Source organism: Pholcus phalangioides, unplaced genomic scaffold (genome assembly GCF_987345545.1).
Source record: "Pholcus phalangioides strain wild (caught in Gottingen) unplaced genomic scaffold, Ppha-v1.0 ptg000015l_1, whole genome shotgun sequence".
Lineage (NCBI taxonomy): Eukaryota > Metazoa > Arthropoda > Arachnida > Araneae > Pholcidae > Pholcus > Pholcus phalangioides.
Window position 1 is genome coordinate 71698014 of NW_028301608.1, and position 22632 is coordinate 71720645.

The window sequence follows — 22632 nt, forward strand, 5'->3', positions numbered from 1 at the left end:
GTTGAAATTTGTTGCAATCTGACGAGATGTGTCCAAAAAACAAATTCAATGAGATTCATTAAATGTAAAAGAAAATAAATTATAGTGATTTTTGTCCTGTTGATGCTTGCTGGTTTTCGGTCAAGGAAGGAGTGGGAATCCTGCATTTGAAATTGCAAACAATTGCAAACATTAACTAACTCGTATAAACACCTGCTTGATTTCTAGGAATCTTGATTTCTAAAGGAAGTACATGTGAAAGAATACTAAAATCTGATGTCACAGGGCCCCTAAAATCGCCAAGAACCCTGGTTAGAGACCTCTTCTCTAAATAATCAATAAACAATTAATAGTCATAGCACATTATTTGAATATAGAGTTTGTGTGTTTCTGTGCATAATTTCGGGCAAATTTATTGAAAAGAGTGATTTCAGAAACAAAGTTGCGAAATATTTCTAAATGGTCGAAATATTTCTAAAATTTTATTTTGATATGAAATTGTAAGAAAATATTGTGAAAATTACGCCATTAGAAAAATTTCTTCTAATTAAATGGAATCCCTCTCCAAAACAAGTTAACTTATTTTTGTTCGATTACTTTACATTATCTGTGAAAAAAGAAGAGGGAAGAAAGTAGGGCGAATATAAGAAAGCGGGAAAAAATAACTGCGCAGTTATACCTGATGACCCATACACACGCTCAGTTATACCTGCGCAGGCATAACTGTACAGTTATACCGAATCGAAAAACCATTCCTTTCAAGTCGCCTATGCAGGTCAACTGACGGCCCCTACACGCGCTCAGTTATGCCTGCACTGTTGGCCTGTACAGGCATAACTGCGCAGGTATAACTGAGCGTGTAAAGGGCCCTTTAGAATAGGCATTTCCCATGGTGATGAATAGCATTGCCTAGAAAAATAAGAGGATGTTTCCCCCGAATATAAAGAAGAAAAGAGGAAAAAAAACGCTCTCTCCCTTTGTAATAGGAAATGTGAAAGCAGGGGATGGGATTGGGACATCCAGTGGTTGTGCATACCTGCCAACTGTTACGATTTTGTCGTATTTAGTAAATTAATACGATTATTTGCTTTTGCTTCTAAAAATATGATTTTTTACCGAATCGTTAATTTTTACGTGTTTTCCTGCTTGTGTCGCAAACTGGACAGCGTTGGAAATCGATGGTCCATAGAACGGCATCACTCTGCTGAACCAGTAGCCGAAAATTCCCCCATGCCCAGTGGTGAGAAAGTTTTTACTTATGCTGCGAAACGATGTCTCGAACCTCCTATATTACACAGTATACTGAGTGCAGACCTCGCAGCTTGCCTATTATTTTTCTACTTTCGCCACAATCGTCTTTTTTTTTACCGCAATTCTCTCCTACTATTCCTATTTTATCCGTCCTTCCCATTTGCTTACAGCCAATATCTCACTACAAAAATTCCGAGAAACCACAAAATGTCACTGCTTTCCGCAGTTTTTTTGACGTGTTTTATTCACATTACAACTCGCTACTGAAAAAGAAGAAAGGAAAAAAAATTTCAGTCCCACTGGAGTAAGGGATGACGACAAGTGTATCTTTTCGCCGCCGTGGCTTAAAAACTGAAGTCCAGTGGGGAAAGCGAATCTGTTTCGCAGATTGGTTGGCGTAAATAAAAAGGGAGAAAAAAAAAGAGGAACGGGCTCTATCCACACACACACAAGAGATTCCATGAGAGAGAGAGAGACAATGGGTTTATCTCTCCTGGGATCTCGTAACTTTACTGGAACGAACGCGTAACGAGCGTTCATCCCTGAAGCCAGGTTTTCCTAGGAGTAGGCTTTTTGCGCCGCTTGAACCTAACTGGATCATTTCGTGTCGCAGAAATGAGTTACATAATGACATTTACGCATTTGCGTTTTCCAAGCGTGGAGCATTGGCTCAGGACGGCTATATAGTATATGACCCTGGCGTCATCTACTCTATCGGATGCATGCTCCGGTTTAAAGGAAAGAGACACAACACGAAAATAAAGGGAAGATCGCTGAAACACGCTGCACACCAAGCTTAACTCCTCCAGAAGCAGTCTGCCAATCACGCCCGATGTAAAGCGCTGTCGTGAGCTGTATTGCGCTCTTTAGAAAACAGTTGTACTGCTTTTCATAGTGATGAATAGACAGTGTGTCGCGCTGGGTGATTTACATTATGCGCGGCATAGAAAACCTGGCTTTTAAAAGTGACAGCCCGAGCCACGTCTGGTTTACAGGGGGGGGGGGGGAGGACGAACCGATCAGCCGCTATAGCTGAACCCACTTTTTTGAACCTTTTAACCTTCAGAAAATAACTTTCGGGTATCTTTATGTTAGGGGTCATTCAAGTATTACTTCAGCATGGATGGGGGATTTTAGATTTGTTGACGTGGAGGGGGGGGGAAGATTCTTACGTCATCAACCACCCTTTATAAAAAATATGAAATATTCTTAATGGCGTCTTACTCGGTGCGCGAAAAAAGAGTAAAACTTTTCACTAGTTTGTGGGCACCTGAACCAACATTCTCCCTATTGAGTCAGTCAGAGGCACTCTAGTGATCTTCAAATATTTAGCAGATCCAAATTCTTTAGAGCCATGCCGCTAGTCATATAAGTGATCCGTGATTATGCCGCGGATAACTTGAGTGATGTAGAACCGCACTGGTGGTAGGACCAATGCTCTAAAACTTTGTCACATGTCACACAAGGGATTGTTTAATGTGCCACAGATTGCTTAAATGGTCTGGAATTGTGCCATGAGTCACTTAAGCGATCTGTAAATGTGTCACTTGGTTCATTGTTACAAAAATAGATTTAGGGCCAGGCCACATCATAAAACACCAGGGCCACATTTGGTCCACAGAGACCCAATGTTTACTGCGGGTCAAGGGTTACCAAGGGGTTAGAGAGGTAGGGTCGCAATGAATTTCTTGAGCAATTTTGTGTTCTTAGCCTTCAAATAGTATTGAAATTAACAAAAATTGATTATAATAACATATAAATATATTGTTTCGATATTGTAAAAAATATTTGAATTGTACAAAAGAATTGTAAAAAATATTTTTACAATTCTTTTAAAAAATATTTTGTGGATTAAAAAAATAAATTTTTGATCATCTGGGGGGAAGCCCCCAATTCAGATTCCACCAATAAGCGTTAGGAGGGAGGGGGCAGAGGGAGGGTGAGAGTTTTGCTGACTTTTTCTGACAAGAGGGGCGAGTCAAAAATTGTTGAAAATTTTCTGACGTAATACTTGAACAGCCCCTTATTTATTTTAAAGCATACATGTGCTCAACACATGGCCTAAATGTGGCCTGCCTCAAGTGGCGACGCTACACTTACAGATAAATTTAGTGGCTCGTGGCAAATTCTTATTTCAATTGAGCGGCCGCGGCACATTCCCAGATTGTTTGAGAGAGTGATATCCGGGGGGTGGGGGGCTTTCTTTTATTCAAACCAAGCACAACTCAAGCCTATTACCATTTAAAGTGGAGATCGGCTCACATTCGTTCCTTGAAGTTGGGAACCACAGAAAACCAGCTTCAGCTTTTTGTAATTTTAGCAGTAAAAGTTTGCTCTAAATCAATGTATCAGACCTATAAAAAAATTTGCATATTGACTTCCCGCTCCTTGGTTGGGGGCTCTTGGATTTTAGTCGTTGGTAAAATGAATATGAATTACAATTTTTTGTGGTACTCGTGGGGTGGGGACTCCAGGCTGGGGACCCTCATGAGGGAAGTTGACCCATTTTGGAAGGGTGCTTGATGAATCTCATTGGTTTTTTTGTTTCATCCCAGATAGAAATGGAGGTAGACACGGGTGCTCCATTTACAATAATGCCTCTTGCTCTTTTTGTAAAGTATAAACATAAGTTTCCTGCATTGCGAGATACGCACATCAAGTTGAGATCTTTCACCAAGCATACATACCCTTAAGATGTCTCTGTGAAGTACAAAGAAAAAAATGTGGTGCTTCCTATTCTAGTAGTGGGACAGTGTTCTGTGATCCTGATGGGGAGGAGCTGGGTCAACGAGCTAGAAGTCTGGCATGATATCAGGTCTACATTGCCTATAAATGCGATCAAGACTCGCCTTCCATCACCACTGCAAATAAGCTTACCGACAGTCTTGAAGGACCACCAGGGGCTCTTTTCCCAGGGACTGGGAAAGTTGAAGGATGTAAAGGTGCACTTAAACAAGAAAGAATCTGTGGCACCAGGGTTCTTCAAGGCTCGTCCTGTACCGTATCCATACAAAAAGAAAGTTGAAGATGAAATCGACAGGCTTTTGGAGTTATGTGTCCTGGCGAGAGTGGCATCATCTGCATGGGCTACACCAGTAGTGCCAGTACTGAAGTCAAACTTGAAAATAAGGTTGTGTGATGATTTCAAACTGACCGCCAACATCGCTACTGACCTGGAGCAATATCCTCTTCCAAACATCAAGGACTTGTTTGCATGTCTTTCTGGGGGTGCAACCTTCTCCAAGATTGACTTGTCAGATGCATATTGTCAGCTGGAGCTGGACGAGGTCTCTAAGGATATCCTGGTGATAAACACGCATAAAGGTTTATTCCGTTATACAAGGCTACCATTCAGAGTAGCTTCAGCTCCTGCTATTTTTTAAAGGGAAATGGATAAACTTCTGCAGGGACATGATAGCGCTTTGTGCACCAGTGTTTCTTAACCTTTTTTTGCCCGTGGCCCCCCTTTGAAGCATATTTTTTCTCTTGTGGCTCCCCTGTCTTACCCAGAGTCTTCTACCCTGATCTAGAGGCAAGATCCTTTATACGTATTGAATTGATTTTTCCAGTGAATTTATACTGAATGGAAATTTTGCAAATAAGATTGGCCTCCAGACCACTGTCCTAGAATTGACTGAGCTCCCCGCTAATCAGAGTTCTATTCAGGACCGTCTCAACATCATGGGGGCCTCCCTGGGCAAAGTGGCGCTATGGCAGTCCCATACTTAACCGGAAATAAACAGCCTACATATTTTCTACTTATTTTCAAAATTTATTGTACTATAGAAAATATAAGGTGGGGTGACTTATGGGCATGAGACACCCGGGCATGAACCCTCACAAGAGTGGGCCTGCTATGGTTTCATCATTTTTTTTTCACACTATAAATTTAATATAGAGCGGTCTGTGAAAAATCTCTCCGGGGGCCTGCAAAAAACCCCATCATAGGGAACCTGCTGCAATATGTAGGCGGTGAGGACCGGGTGGGTCCATGCCCTAAGACAACCCAGGTTTTGTGGGTGATTTTGTTGGATTCTGTAAGTGTATAGTCACTAATATAAAAGCTTTATTTCTTCACACCTTAAAAGCTTTATTTCTTCACACCTTAAAAGCTTTATTTCTTCACACCTTAAAAGCTTTATTTCTTCACACCTTAAAAGCTTTATTTCTTCACACCTTAAAAGCTTTATTTCTTCACACCTTAAAAGCTTTATTTCTTCACACCTTAAAAGCTTTATTTCTTCACACCTTAAAAGCTTTATTTCTTCACACCTTAAAAGCTTTATTTCTTCACACCTTAAAAGCTTTATTTCTTCACACCTTAAAAGCTTTATTTCTTCACACCTTAAAAGCTTTATTTCTTCACACCTTAAAAGCTTTATTTCTTCACACCTTAAAAGCTTTATTTCTTCACACCTTAAAAGCTTTATTTCTTCACACCTTAAAAGCTTTATTTCTTCACACCTTAATTTTTCTTCTCGGCTCTCTGCAGCCCTCCAAACTACCTATCATGGCCCCTTTCTAAATTTTCCATGGCCCCCCGGTTGAGAACCCCTGATTTAGACGATTTACTCATTACAGGTCTATCAGCAGAAGATCATTTAAGAAACCTATAAAGGGTCCTGACAACCTTGCAAGAAGCTGGCATCAAACTGCATCCATCAAAGTGTGTTTTCATGCAGCCATCTGTATAGTATTTAGGGCACAGGATAGATTCGGATGGTCTGCATCCTGTCCAAACAAAGTTGGATGCTATTGAGAAAGCACCTGAGCCAGCCAATGTGAAGGAACTTAAATCCTTCATAAGGTTACTGACTTACTATGTTAAATTTCTGCTGAACATGTCATCAGTGTTATCTCCGCTGTACAAATTGCTGAATAAAAACGAGTCCTGAAAGTGGACTAAGTTGGAGAAAAATGCTTTCTCTGAAACTAAGAAAAGGTTATCTTCTTCCTTGCTGGTGCATTTTGGCGAAACCAAAGAAGTCCATTTGCAGGGTGATGCTAGTCCATATGGTGTTGGAGCAGTATTATCGCATCTGTCAGCTCGTGGAGTTCGACCAATTGCCTTTGCTTCCCGATCGCTTACTAAAGCGGAGCTTTTGTTCTGATATTCGGCGTCTCCCGTTTCCGCAAATATTTATTCGGAAGGACCTTTACATTGGTTGGACCTTTTGTGGTTGGGAACCACAGAAAACCAACTTCAGCCGACCACCACTGTGGCGCCGGTGGGGTTCGAACCCGGATCCTCGCGATGCGAGTCCGTCACTATGACCACTCGACCACCACAGCGTGCCTGTCGTGCGCCTGTGAAGTTGGACTTCTTTTGTGTGTTTTAATGTATGTACACATCCATGTTCGGATATATAGCACTGTAATAGGAAGTGTGTTTTTGTTTTTTTTTCTCCTTGGCATCGTAACTTTTTTTTTCTGTAAATGTGAAAATTGTGTGTATACATATATTTCTTCTTCAGCCTGGTTAGGTTGTAATATACCTCCCATTACGTCCATTTTTTTAATATTATCAGAAATCCCTGAGTATTTTTCTTTTACTTATGTAGGGAATGTCATGTGTTCATGTTTGCCTATGGCAACACACACAAAAACGCGGTCAAGGCTGCCAGTATGTAAGCACCCGGAAAGAGAATAAAGTTGTTTTATGTTTTGAGCTGTGTCTTCTACCTAGAATTTAATGCTGATTATGTACAACTATGTGTCAGTAATTACATACAAAACAAAAGGTAACACCTGTTTTACGAACAGTATGTAGATGCGATTTCATTATTCTGCATGGAAAGACTGACATGGAATTATATTCTGCTCAGGGGCAATGCAGAACTTGCCTTGGGGGAGGGGGACCTTTTTCTGAATTGATTTTTTTTTTTGATCGAGTCCGTGAGTGCGGGGGGGGGGGGTCCCCCTTGGAAGAATCTTCGTATTTCTGGATTCTTTAACTTTAGTTTGCAAATATTTTTTTAATAGTCATTGGTTTTGTAAGTAAAATTTTTTTAAATTTTATATACTTTAAAGAAAGCATAGATTAATGACTAGTGTGTTAGTAATACAGTTAAACCTCGTTAGTGCGTCACTCGGTTAATACGTCATTCCGCTTATCGGGTCACTTTTTGGAAGTCTTAATTGTCCTCAGGCAGGAATTGGCACAGCTATGGCTTACTCCGTTTAACGAGTCACTCCGCTTACTAATTCATATTTTTGCTCTCCAAAGAGTGACTCATTAACGAGGTTTGACTGTATATATATTGTTTAAAAAATCAAACAAATCTAAATCAAATAATTCAATTTAAAAAAACAAAAAATCAACCTTGCTATGTAGTCAGGGCCGCATCTAGGTGGGAGCAAGGGGGGTATTGTGTCCCGGGCCCTGGATTCGAGGGGGCACAAAGTTCATTCTGAAACACCTTCAACATTACAAGGGGGCGTCAAAATGCACGCTTGTCCCAGGTGACCAAGCATCTAGTTGCGGCCCTGTATATAGTTGCTTCAAATAAAAGAAAGTTCAAACACAGAGATGAAGTCTTGCCTTGATACAGTTTAATGGGAGCTCTATCAACACCAGCTGTAGTCTACTATAGCTAGCCGCTGTGGTAGTCCAGTAGGCATAGTGACAGACTCGTATCGTGAGGACCCAGATTCTAGCCCCACAGTGGTGATCGGCTGAAGTTGGTTTTCTGTGGTTCGCCAAACTTTGAGGCACAAGTGTGAGCCGATCATTCTGTTTCACTGCAGAGAGCAACAGGCCTACAACAGTATACTATTCAATCATTACATTTCATGCATAGTTGCAAAACTTGATGGCAGATGGCAGCACTACACATAGCAAACTTCACTGAAAGTTCACCACACACACTCATTCCAACATGTACCAATTTCTTAGAAGTTCCGCAAAGGAATATGGATGAGGTGCATGTCTAGTTTAGTAGTAGTAGTCTACTATAGCTAGCATTGGCTTTACAGTAATGCCTCCTTTATTGGCGCCTAAGGCTATGTCAATTGTAGCGACTTTTTTTCCAACTATGTTTATTATCATTATTATTATTATGTCAGTGTGGCAAAATGTCTATTTTTATTTAGTCAAAGCCGACTATCATTATTGTTTGTTTTGCATTCGCCTTCTCTGTACGTCTGCCACACGCTCCTGCCGTTACAGTTATAATGGTTGTAATATAATGTAAATAACACATGTAAATAATTAACTATCGCTGTATTCAACTTGTGAGCAAGCCTACCGAACGACATTGCGCCTGCAACAGCATAATAGTGGTGACCTGTTTTTTTGAGCATGTGAGATGCAAGTTGCTGTTTCCCTTTCCTGATCACGTTGTTTGTGCTACGACCGTGAACTTGCGTTTTCGGCTACCAGCGTTTTACCGTTTCCGATGAAAACAGATGCTGTCATCTCACCTTCTGAAGATGTTGTCAAGCATACGGTAGGTTCTTTTTGAACTTTTCTTCATTTGTGTCGCAAGCACCACGATGTCAACGGCTCAATCCGAATCGATGGAAATCAACCCAGTCGCGGTAAAAATGCCTCCGTTCTGGCAAAATCGCCCGGAATTGTGGTTCAAACAGATCGAATCACAATTTTTGCTCTCCAAAATTAGCGCTGACTCGACGAAATTCAACTATGTAATTACTAGTTTAGATCAGCAGGAACTCTGTCATTTCGGATATCTTAATGAATCCACCGGCTCAAAATAGCTATGATGCCCTGAAAAATCAGTTGATATCCCAGTATGACGATTCCGAATCTTCTAGGTTAAAGGCTCTTTTGCAAGGCCTAGTTTTGGGTGACAAGCGCCCGTCACGTTTGTTATTGGAGATGCGCGATTTAGCTGGCAAGCATTTTGATGGTAAAATTTTGAAAACCTTGTGGTTACAACAATTGCCAGTAGCTGCTCAGCAAATATTAGCCATAAGCACTGACGACTTGCAGAAGCTTGCGGAGATGGCAGACGGCATATTGGACGTTACCAAGCCCACGGAAGTCAGTTCAGTCCAGCCGTGTCCAATCGATACCAGATTGGATGTGATCTGCACTTGCCTGTCTAGATTAGAAACTAGACCTCATGGAAAGCGTTTTTGTTATCGTTCGCGATCTAGGTCTCGCCAATCTCTCTCAGCGGGACAAGCATCTCAAATTTGCTGGTAACATAGGAAATTCAGAGAAAAAGCGCACAAGTGCACAGCGCCCTGCTCTTACAAGCACTCAAAAAACTAGTAGAGCATTCGTTTTGGGCGCACAGCGTAAATGCTAATATTGCAAGTCGCCTATTTGTGTATGATTGTAAAAACGGATTGCACTTCCTTGTTCATACTGGAGCATCGGTATCTGTGTTACACGCTGAAAAATCTGAATTTTTGAACAAAACCAATGGCACTCAGATACCTACATTCGGTACTAAGATACTGAACTTGGACTTTGGTATGCATAAGAATTTCGTTTGGAAATTTCTTGTGGCCTCAATCAATAAGCCAATCCTAGGCGCTGATTTTCTCAGTCGATACAGCTTTTTGATTCACATGAACAAATGTCGATTAGTTTCACAAGATTCAAAAATGTCCATATCCGGATCCAGGGCAGAAGTACCATCCACTGGTGTGACATTTGCTATGCATGATACTACTGACTATCATAAGCTGCTATCCAAATTTTCCGAAATGACTAAGATAAATTTCTCGACCAAGTCCATTAAACATAACGTTACTCAGTTTATCGAGCCGACAGGCCCACCTGTGTTCGCCATGGCCAGACGTTTGGCACAGGACAAGCTTGCTATCGCTAAACGCGAATTCGCTTACATGGAAAGTCAAGGTTGGTGTCGGCCCTCCAAAAGCAAAGCAAACCCTTTGTACATGGTTGCAAAAGCAGATGGAGGATGGCGTTGTTGCGGGGATTATCGCATATTAAATGCCAAAACGAAACCCGACCGCTACCCAATTCCCCACGTGCATGACTTCGCTAATTTTCTCGCTGGAAAAACGATATTCAGTACCCTTGACTTGGTTAAATCCTACTACCAGATTCCTGTACAGCCAGCACACATTGAGGAGACGGCAGTCATCACTTCATTCGGACTGTACGAGTTTCTTTACATGCCTTTCGGTTTGTGCAATGCCGGCGAAACACTGCAAAGGCTCATGAACTCTGTACTTCAAGAATTTGACTTTAGTTTTCCTTACTTGGATGATGTATTCATCGCTTCGACGTGTCCAGAGGAACATCTTGTTCACTTAAGATACATTTTCGAGAAATTCTCAGAATTCTGAATTGTCTTAAATATTGATAAGTGCATTTTCGGAAAATCTGAAGTAACATTTTTAGGACATACTGTAAATGAGCACGGTATCAAACCATTGGAAAAGAAAGTTGAAGCTATCCTGAACTATCCACAACTGCAGACCATTCAAGAGCTGCGCCAATTTCTTGGGATGCTTAATTTTTACAGATGCTTCATCCCAAACGGCACGAAAAAGCAAATTTTGCTCAACGCGTATCTTAAAGATAGCAAAAGGCACGATAGACGTCTCATCCAATGGACTGAAGAATCCAAAAACGCCTTTGAAAATTGCAAGACTGATTTGGCTAATATAACTCTTTTGTCATATCCACAGCAAAATTATGCGTTGGCACTGATGGTCGATGTATCCGACTATGCGATTGAAGGTGCCCTACAACAACGAGTTGGAAATGACTGGTAACCTATTGTATTTTTCTCTCGTAAGTTGTCAAAATCTGAGCAGAACTACACTTTCGACAGAGAACTATTAGCTACATACGCTGCTATAAAGCATTTTCTATACCTATTAGAAGGACGACACTTTATAATGGTTTAGTGACCATAAACCATTGTCCTATGCCTTCAATCACATCAGTAAGAACAACTCAGCCAGGCAGATAAGGTATCTGGACTTTATATCACAATGCTCTACCGATATTCGTCATATATCTGGTGTTGAAAATGTTGTTGCTGACGCTTTTTCTCGTATCAGTTCGATCAAATTTCCTTCTTTCGATTATAAGGAAATTGCCAAAGCTCAAGGGGAAGATGAAGAGTTGGAACAACTTCGAACTTCTACTAGCTTAGAGTTCAAACCCATGCTGATCAACAGCAACATTGGAAACGTTTCAACTGGATAGATTGGACCTTACATTCCTGAACCATTCAGACTTCAAGCATTCAGCACTGTTCACAACTTGAATCTTCCTGGCAAACGAGCCACTGAAAACTTGCTCTGCAGTCGTTTTGTTTGGAAAGATATGAAAAAAAGACTGCGCAGAATGGTGCAAGACTTGTCTTCCATGCCAAAAATCTAAAATCATCAAACACACCAAAGTGCCACTTGGAAAATTCCTGTTGTGTGATAAACGTTTTAGACATGTGCACATAGACATTGTGGGACCACTCCCACTCTCCCGTGGATTCCGGTACTGCCTAACAATAGTGGATAGTTTCACCCGATGGCCAAGAGTTATTCCCTTGGAGGACATGACAGCAAAAATTGTTGCAAGATGTTTCTTTTCAAGTTGGATCAGCCGTTTTGGTACCCCTGAAACCATCACCAGCGATCAAGGTCGACAACGGGAAAGTCCCTTGTTTCGAGCCCTTGCTACAATTCTTGGTATTAAAAGAATTCGTACCACACCATATCATCCGGCTGCAAATGGTTGTGTTGAACGTTTTCATCGTGACCTGAAGACAGCGTTATGCTGCCTCGAAACTGACCACTGGACCAACATGCTTCCTAGCGTTCTTCTAGATATCTGCTCGTGTGTAAAGGAGGACATCGGAGCTTCATCAGCAGAACTAGTCTATGGGACGGCACTTCTTTTACCTGGGGAGTTTTTTCAGCTCTCCAACAATGAATTTGGGGAAACCCTCCGCAACACTATGTCGCAAATTCGTCCAGTTCCCACAACCACACATGACTCGCACAAAATCTTCTGGCATCCAGCTCTAGGTGACTGTTCTCATGTTTTTGTGCGATGTGACGCAGTTAAGCCTCCCTTGCGACCGCCTTATGATGGCCCTTACGCAGTCATCAGCAGAGGTGATAGACATTTCACATTGTATTTCCCGGACCGTGTCACTGCTATAAGTGTTGACAGACTGAAACCTGCCTTCTTGCTGAAGCCAAAGGACATAATTTCGGTCCCACCAAAGACTGTATCCTCAGGCCAAAAAGAACTGGAACTGCGCTAGGAAAGAGAGTGCGTTTCAATGTATAATTCGTCGAGAGCCTATAATCCTCTTGACTGGAAGGGGGTCATGTAGCGACTCTTTTTCCAACTATGTTTATTATCATTCTTTGTTATTATTATTATTACTTATGTCAGTGTGGCAACATGTCTATTTTTATGTAGTCAAAGCCGACTATCATTATTGTTTGTTTTGCATTTGGCTTCTCCGTACGTCTGCCACACGCTCCTGCCGTTAAAGTTATAATGGTTGTAATATAATGTAAATAATTAACAATAGCTGTATTCAACTTGTGAGCAATCCTACCGAACGACGTTGCGCCTCCAACAGCGTAATATCAATTGTTTTGAAACAAAGGCTCTCCAGCAAGATTCAAGATGCATGGGGAAAGAAAAAGGCTGTTTTTCCTTCTTAATTTTCAATATTTGTTCAATATTTTCTTCATGTTCAATATTTGTGGAAAAAAGATCTATATAATCCATTTATTTCTGAATCAATTCTGTGGGTGCTTCGCCCCATGAGGTGCAACAAAAGGTGCTCAAGCATCCACAGCACCGACACCACTGATAACATTTCCTTTTTAAAAACATGATTGTTTGCTCACCAACAGCAAATTCCATGAACTTGAGTGGAGAGTAAGGTATATGACCTCTTCCATTCAGAAATATAGAAAGTATGAAGGTTTTTAGCAGCTGGCTGATGCGAAGATATATTTAGGAAAGAGAAAATTCAACTGCTCTTGCGAGGAATCAAACCCATGTCCTTTCACTTTCTGGGTGAATGCCCTAGAATACTGGAGTACAAAGGCAACGAATATCTCGGTCTTTCTTTGGAGCTCGTGTACTGAACAGGACCATGCATGAACGGTCGGACCTAACTTAGGCCAAAGCTCACAATTGCTGACACTGCCACCAGATGGCGACTTATCCAAGGAAGATGTCACTATCCATATGAAGGTTTTAACAGCTGGCTGATGTGAAGATATATTTATTAAGAACTCCAAGGAAAGATTAAGATATTCGTTGCAGGGTTGGGGTTTTGGACCGCACACGTGGGATAAACTGTCCAAAAGTGTCTGAAACTGTCTAAAACCTCCAAGTTTCAAAATGTTATGTGGAAACATTTTGGATTTTTTTTTTCTTTCATGATACTAACATATTACAAAAAATACTAGAAAATAAAACTAAATCAAAAATATTTCAAAAAGGTGTCATTTGTTTTTTTTCCTAAGTAAACTTTCACCAAATTGATGGTTTTAAGTTGGAAATCTGATAGTAAATTAATATCACGTATATAACTTTAAATATAAACACTGTTTTCAGTTTTTTAAAGTGTCATAAATGTTATTTCTACTCCACATCTTATTTTTCATGTATGATTATGAAGCAGGTACTGTATTTAGTACAGTGATTGTCCAAAACCCTGCCGAATCTCTCCAAACACTTTTCTTTAAAAAATATATTGAAGGTACCAAATACACATAGTCACAGTTATAATCATTGCATTATTGTGAAACTCAATATAAATATTATTTTTTATTAGATAGCAATATAATGGTGTGAATATATACGAATGGTGTAGTGTTTATTTGATGCAAATTGTTCTGTTTTGACTTTTCAAACTTTTTTTTTAAATTTTAAATAGATCTTTCTATTTTACATTCTCAATTTTTAAAAACGAATTATAAATAAAGGAAAATATATCTGAAGAAAATGAGGCCACTATGTAGCACCTACTCATGACTAACAAAACACAATTTCGCAAACACTGATTACGCCTATATGATGATAAAAGACTTCAAGACCCAAAGTTTTTGTTAAATTTGAATTGCTGCGGTTATGAGGCTAGGAGCTAATATTTTACCAAATAAATCCAAGTTATATTTACAATTCTATCATTCAATACTATCAATACAATACAATTGTGCAATTCATAAAATTACAATTCTATCATTGTTCAAGTTTAATTTCATTCTGTAGTGATATCTATTGTTTTTTTCTTATTTCCATGCACCAACTTTTTATCCCATTCTTGTATCTTTGATGTTTTCATAAATCTAATATCTAACCTCAAGACAGTTCAGTTTCAATTGTTTGATTACCTGATATCAGTCATATAACCCTTTGCACATACTGTTTTGAATTTCAAAATTTTATATTTCAAAATTTTATATTTAATGTAATTTTAATATTATAATGTAATTTATATAATATAAAGTTTATTATTTGATTATAGAAGTTACCTCTTTATCAAATTGCAAAGTTTTTCACTTAGTTATAAATATGAGGATTAGGACAGTTTTGGACAGTACGATTTTATATTTTACCGTACTATCCAAAATCTTGCCAACTCTGGTAAATATTGTTTATGCCTATTCATGCCTTAAAAATACAGAAGACAACTGAATGCTATTAGGTAGCATCAGAATCACCAAACTTAGAATAGGCCTATGTATCCAACTGCTTTGTAATGCAAACTGTTGTTTCACCTATTTGCACCATAATTTTGAATGATGAATGCTAGTTACTGTCCAAGACCATGAAGAGTAATAAATACAAAATTATTTTCTTTTCAACCAGCAGAAGTTTTTAATGACTGCTATACTTATTGAACCCTCAAACTAAGCAAATGAAAAACTAATAAATCAAATGGTCCACATACACCCCGTCCCCAAATAACCTTTAAAGCGATACAATTTCTGCTTTGGCAGAATCATTAATTGTAATCTCCAACATTTATAATATTTGGCAATATATCAAGGATTATTTGCTCAATTAAAATCAATTACATAAATTTTGTTGATAGAATTTGGTAAAAAAGTAGGACAAACCCGAGCAAGTAGGACATTTTACTGAAAAGTAGGACGAGTGGGAGCCCTGAAAATGGGTGCTTGTTGCACACCTCTAGCCAGTTTAATTTCTGACCTCACAGCAAAAAATCGTGGCTCTTAATTAATATTCTTGTACTGAAATGGTCTACTTCCTCTTGTCTACTATCTCTTTAATATTTGGTCTAACTTTTTGAAACACCCTGTATTGTTTTCAAATAAAAAAAAAGAATTCAGAAAGTGACAAAAAATTTATAAAATGAAAAATAATTTACTCTCTTCATGTTTCCTCTTCGTTTCCAACCCTTTGCATATACTGTTTTGAATTTCAAAATTTTATTATATTTAATGTGATTAATAATATAATTTATATAATATAAAGTTTAATTGATTATAGAAGTTACCTCTTTATCAAATTGCAAAGTTTTTCACTTATAGTTATAAATAGGAGGTTTTGGACAGTATACGGTAAAAACCATAGTAAATACCGTGGTAGTTGTTGCCTTTGTAGTCTAGTGCGTTCACCCGGAAAGTGAAAAGAAGTGGGTTCAACTCTCTGCAATGGCAGTTGAATTTTTTCTTTCCTAAATAATATATCTTCACATCAGCCAGGAGTTAAAAATCTTTTTTTTTTTTTTTTTTGGATAGCAGAGTGTGACATCATCCTCAGATACACAGTAAAACCTCTTCAAGTAGTCACCCTGATAAGTCGTCACTTTTCTTCAGACCCTTCTAGCTCTTATAGACCACAATGTTATTAAAATCTCGTTTACTCGTCGCTAATTTTGGTCAAGTCGTCACTATGAAAAAGTATGAGAAAGAGAAAGACTATTTTTATGGCTCCCATTAAAAAAATCTTGTTAAAAGCATTGTCATATGCTTAAAAGTCACCATAAAATTCTATATTCCCAAACAGAACAGTTTAAGTGACAAAAGTTATGCTGGGAAAGTTCATTTGCCGACTAAGGTTTTTGGAACGTGGGGGACTGCTCAAACTAGATCCCATTTGTGCCTGGGCTCCATTGGAGAAATTCCTGTATAATCGTTATTGTATTCCATTAACAGCCGTGCGGTAAACATGTTTTTTCGTCGGCAGCTTTGTAATTTGAGTTTTTTTTAATTGTTTCTTCCGATTAAGCGTGTTCAGAAAGAAAATATAAAACTTGAAGCTATAATAAAGCTTTTGAGAGTTCATATTGTTAGTGTAAATAACAACAGTGAAATATGTCAGTGTAAATAATGTCTGATAGATGGCAGCACCTATAACGTATGTTATACTCTGATCAGTGTACTGTTTGTTCTCATTCCTTTTGTAATCGTCCTTGTACGTGTTGTGTGGTTTGTAGTAATGTGTGTTTCCGTAATAAAACCATATATCGTAATTGATCCACGGACTCATCCTAATAGGTTATGGGGCACGGCGCATAAGATTATTTTTGTGACTACAGACTCGCGAGTTCCGATGTTTTTTTAACGATCTTTCTCTCGCCAAAGTTTTTTCTCCAACATGGCGACCGCTGAAGAATACGAAGCCTTGAGGCGGTAATTGGAAACTCTGAGGCTTTCGATGTCGACGACTTCCAGGACTGTGACAACCAGTTTTTCCGTAGGCACGTTGCCTGAATCTAAACATCTCGAAGGTCCGAAAAATTTCACCGATTGGAAATTCGCCATGAAGAACTTCCTCATTGACTGTGGTTTGTGGAGTTGTATTGTGCCAGGAACCGAACCAATCGACAATGCATTGGATTGCCTAGCTCTCGCGAAAATCAACTTGTCTCTCAAGCCTGCGACTGCAACGATCACGCGGAAATGTGAAACTGCCAAAGAAGCACGGTACTTTCTCAATGACACCTTCGAAGATAAAGCTTTTGTTCGTGTGGTAGGCCTGTATCAGAGTCTTCTGGACATTCGTTTTCACGATTGCCGTACAGTAGACGAATACTTGAATAAATTCACGAATGTTTGCGGAACAGCTCGAAAACGTCGGCAAGCCGTTGGACGACCATGTCATCGGTGGTTTCATTCTCGTGAAATTACCGGACTATTACAAGCCTCTCGTCCTGGGTATTCGCAGATCTGGAGAAGAAATCACGACTTCATTTGTGAAAAGCCTGCTGCTAGAAGACGCAACTGAAGTTCCGAAACCGCCATCAAATACCGTGTTTTTTGTAAAAAAGCAATCTGCCAGTGCTACAAAAGGAATCTGTTGCTTTAATTGCAATGAGCGCGGACACAAGTCTACGACCTGCTCGAAACCAAAAAAGAAAAATCACCGGAAAACTGAATCTAAGTGTTCTGCTAATGCAGTTTGCTCTGAAAAAGAAATTGCTTCTGGAGCAACTGTTTCTTCTGTATTTTCTACCGCGGTTTTCTCTGACAAACATGAATGGTTCACAGACTCTGGTGCATCAACTCATCTCAGTTGTTTATTGCCAATTTCACACGATGTATCATTCGAAGAAGAGATCCGTCTAGCCAATGGTGAAAAATTGCCAGTCACAGGGCACCGAGACGTCGCCATAGTGCTCAGTTCTTCAAAAACACTGCATGCTAAAGATGTCAAGTCTGTGCCTACCCTCGCGCTGAATTTGTTAAGTGTTAGTAAACTTGTACACAGTCAGCCTAAGCTGTCAGTCATCTTTGATGAGACTGGTTGCAGGATACTAAAAGAGAAACCCATGGTTGACAGTTCATCTGTTTTGGCAACTGCAACAGAGGTGAATGGACTGTATCGTCTTGATAATGAAACAAACTTTGTTTGTACCACTTCAATGAAGCAAGACACCTGTCAGTTATGGCACAGGAGGCTGGGTCACCTTAATTTTCGTTCTCTAAGAGAGCTGCAAAAGTCACTTTATTTCAAATGTGATTTAAAATCTGATTTTGAGGATTGTGATGTTTGTGTTCGTGCAAAATCACACCGCCAATCATTTCCAAAATCAAGCAAGACACATGCAGGAAATCTTCTGGAACTTGTTCACTCAGATCTCTGTGGCCCCATGCAAATCTCATCAAAAGGTGGAGCTCGTTATTTTCTTACTTTTATTGATGATTTCTCTCGCAAATGCTTTGTATACTTCCTGAAGTCTAAAGATCAAGTTTTTGACAAATTCGTTGAATTCAAGACATTTGTCGAAAATCAGATGGAAAGAAAAATCAAAGCCTTACGTTCTGACAATGGTGGAGAATATGTCTCTGAGAAAATGGAAAGTTTTCTGAAAGATGCTGGAATATTGCATCAGCAAACTGTACCACATACACCTGAGCAGAATGGAGTAGCTGAACACCTCAACCGCACTTTGATGGAAGCTGCTCGTGCAATGCTTTTCAACTCTAATTTGGACATCGTGTTTTGGGCCGAAGCTGTCTTGACAGCTACCTACATTCGCAACTGATGTCCTACACAAGCTCTAAAAAAACGCAAAACTGTGGTCTGGACTAAAACCTAGCATATTGCATCTTTGCATTTTTGGATGTCGATCCATGGTTCATATCCCCCAGTGTAAAAGAAAGAAGCTGGATCCTAAAGCTTGGGATGGTATCTTTCTTGGCTACAGCGATGAAACCAAGGGTTATCGCATTTACAACCCCCAAACAGAAGAGGTGCAAATTGTTAGAGATGTGAAGTTTTTTGAAGACCAGTTTCCATTTGGCAAAATGGATTCACCGAGCCATGATTTATTTCCGTCGCCTGAAAATGCAGCTGATACAGTTTTCAACCGTTACTATCTCTGAGCCTTCTCTAGAGACTGAAACATCATTGGAAAACAGTTCAGAACAGTCTTCTGCTTCCCATACTGTGAGGACACCAGACATTTTGCCAAATGTTCCGATTAGATCTGATCGCTATCCTCAACGTTCACGACAACAAAACATTTGTATCTTCAATGATGATTTTGTATCCTTCCAAGCTTCATTGTGTGAAAGTACACCTGAATCATTGACTGAAGCTCTGAACAGCCAGGATGCTGAACATTGGAAAAGGGCCATTGACGAGGAACTGAAATCGCATGCTGATAATCAAACATGGATTCCAGCTGAACTTCCTCCAGGTCGGAAAGCCATTTCCATGAAATGGGTATTCAAGATTAAGCAGACTGCTGATGGTTCTATTGAACGGTACAAAGCCCGTTTGGTTGCTCGTGGATGCTTCCAAAGCTATGGCATTGATTATGATGAAACCTTCTCACCGGTCATCCGAACAACCTCGATCAGACTTTTGCTTGCCCTTGCTGCTAAATATGACTGGGATGTTCATCACATGGATGTTGTGACAGCCTTCCTCCATCCGAAGGTGGATGAAGACCTGTATGTCAAGCTTCCATCTGGATCCATTTGTCGTCTTTTGAAATCTGTCTATGGTTTATACTACATGATGTTCTTCTCGACCTTGAGTTCACTCCGTCTGAATATGATTCTTGTGTGTACTTCAAGATCGAAGGGGGGAAAACAATCATTGTGGGAATATATGTGGATGACATTCTAATTTTCAGTGATGATAAATCTGCTACTGATGATCTCAAAGCTGCTCTTGTCAAAAAGTTTAAGATGAAAGACCTTGGTGAAGTGAACCATTGTTTAGGTATGAGGATCACTCGTGATCGAAAGAACAGAAAAATTTTCATTGATCAAGAAAAATATCTGAAAGATGTTCTCATCCGTTTTGGCATGTCTGATTGTCATGGTGTTGCCACTCCTCTTGAGGTTGGTCTTAGTCTATCCAAGAATGATGAACCGAAGACTGAATCTGAAAAGGAAGAGATGTCCAATGTACCTTACAGAGAATTAGTTGGCTCTCTCATCTTCGCTGCATATTCAACGAGGCCTGATATAGCTTTTGCTGTTGGTCATCTAAGCAAGTTCAACAAAAATCCTGGGAAAGCTCACTGGACTGCACTGAAGCGTGTTCTTCGATACATCAAGTCAACTGTTTCCATGAAAATGATGTATGAAGCTGATTACTCTGAGCTTTCTGCATATGCTGATGCAGATTGGGGAAATTGTTTGGACACCAGAAGGTCCCTATCTGGATATGCATTCATGATGTTAGGAGAAGCTGTCACCCGGATGTCAAAACAGCAACACTCCGTAGCTCTCAGTTCAACCGAAGCTGAATATATGTCTTTACGTTCAGCAGCACAGGAATGTGCCTGGTTGAGAGGAATAATGTGTGAGCTGAAATTGAAAGGACATCAAAAATCCACTGTGATTTATTGTGACAATCAATCTGTAATAAAATCTGCAGAGAACCCAAAATTCTGTGCTCGCGCCAAACATATTGATGTAAGGCATCATCATATTAGATCCAAGATCAGAGAAGGGGACATACTCCTTGAATATGTCCAGAGTCAAGATATGATTGCAGACATACTTATGAAAGGACTGCCAAGACCAGCTCATCAAAAGCTTTGCAAAGAACTTGGACTTGTCACCTGATTTCTACTAAGATAATTCAGACAGACTGAATTAAAGGGGGGTGTTGGTGTAAATAACAACAGTGAAATATGTCAGTGTAAATAATGTCTGATAGATGGCAGCACCTATAACATATGTTGTTATGCTCTGATCAGTGTACTGTTTGTTCTCATTCCTTTTGTCCTTGTACGTGTTGTGTAGTTTGTAGTAATGTGTGTTTCCGTAATAAAACCATATATTGTAATTGATCCACGGACTCATCCTAATACATATACCCAAGATAGAATCACTGATAGCATTCATGAAAGGAAACATATTTTATGAACAGTATGTAGATGTGATTTCTCTATTCTGCACGGAAAGAGTGACATGGAATTATATTCTGCTCAGGGGCAATGCAGAACCTGCCTTGGGGTGGGGGGGGAAATGTAACTTTTTCTCAATTGATTAAAAAAAAATTTTTCGAAATATTTTTTTTTGTGAATTTTTTTTTTTTTTTTTGATCGAGTCTGTCAGTGCTGCCGCCCCCCCCCCCCCTCCTCGGGAGAATTTCCGGATTTCTGAATTTCAAAAGTTGGCACATCTGAAAATGTCGAAATAATTTGATTCGAGTTATTTCATCAAAGTATGAGATTTTTTTGTGAGAAAACGTTATGTGCGATGAAAAAAAAAAAAAGATTCATTTTCTAATCAGCACTGAAAATAATATAAAATCTGTTATTAAAGCATGAACAAATTTCGAAAAGTATTTTTTTGTAGACCTATGAAAACTGATGAAATCTATGAAACTGATTTCACTTTACAAAAGAGGGTAGCCCTTATGAATAAAGGACTCAAGTCCCCCAAACCAAAATATGTGGAAAACTGTGTGCCTTGCATAACAGTCTTGAAGAATTTTAAGAAAAATGGAAGAAATTGAGAAAAACAATTATTGGAATTTTCACCACATATTTCCTATTAAACCAGGGCATTCCTAATGATTAATGAGATCAAAGAGTGCATTTAAAGTAAACTGCTTTAAATTAGGTGGATCAATTTTTTTTTATTACCTTAGTTTTCAGTTATTGTCATGGTAAATATATAATTTTACTAGTCACAAGTTGTTTTTTTTGTTCTTTTTTCCAGAAAGGTTTATGGGAGAATTTTTGTGATGATCGTTTACAGTTCATTGGAGGAAGCCCAATGAATTCCTCATCACCAAAGCATAGAGAAGCTCAGAATTCTGAAGTGAATGATAAATCTTCATCAAGTTCATCTCCGTCCGATGAGTCTGAGTCATTTATCCGAAGAAGCTGTAGTTATTCTTCGTGTGCAGGTCATTTGGATGTTAAAGATGTTCATGCAAATGATGTTCAGCTGTGTTTGAGTGATAAAGAACGATGCATGGCATGTGATGCATAATTTTTTTTTTCTATTGTACTGGTAAATTTCGGTAGCCTTTGAAGGTTTATATTTTTGTTCTACTTCCCCTCACTGAATTTGATGCCTAATAATTCATCTTTAATATTAACTTAAATTAAATGATAAAACCTTTCATGAAAAATTAGTTGGTTCAGTAAGCAAAACGTTTTCATACAGTGCATTAAAACTAGTGATGGGACGAATAGGCCGGTGATTTGGCCGAATACCAGTTTTTTAAAAATTCATCACAATTAGAGTGAAACTAGTGTTTTTAATTGAAAATAAAATTATTTGTTATTTCAAATGATTTATATTGAATTTTAATTATGTAATTTATTATTTAAACTCATATTATAAAAGTAGTTATTGAATCTATGATGCTGACAATCAAATTTCACGATGATATATATCATTTTAATATTACTTTCAGAATCAGTCTTTTTCCAATGCTTGTCACAATTTTACATCTAATCAAGAAAATGTCAGCCATTATTTACTCTTTAATGCATCATAAAATTTACAACTTTTCTCATTTTT

The 22632-nt window shown here is 39.0% G+C and overlaps 1 protein-coding gene across 2 annotated transcripts in view; it reads left to right on the forward strand.

Moving 5' to 3' along the window:
• LOC149076650 (uncharacterized) overlaps positions 1-22399 on the forward strand; it is a 164173-nt gene extending 141774 nt beyond the window's left edge. For both annotated transcript variants that reach the window (XM_089244267.1, XM_089244266.1), the window contains exon 6: positions 21820-22399. In XM_089244267.1, the coding sequence (XP_089100393.1) occupies positions 21820-22095 (276 nt within the window). In that variant the 3' untranslated portion in view covers positions 22096-22399. The remainder of the gene's footprint in view (positions 1-21819) is intronic.
• The last annotated feature ends 233 nt before the right edge of the window (positions 22400-22632 follow it).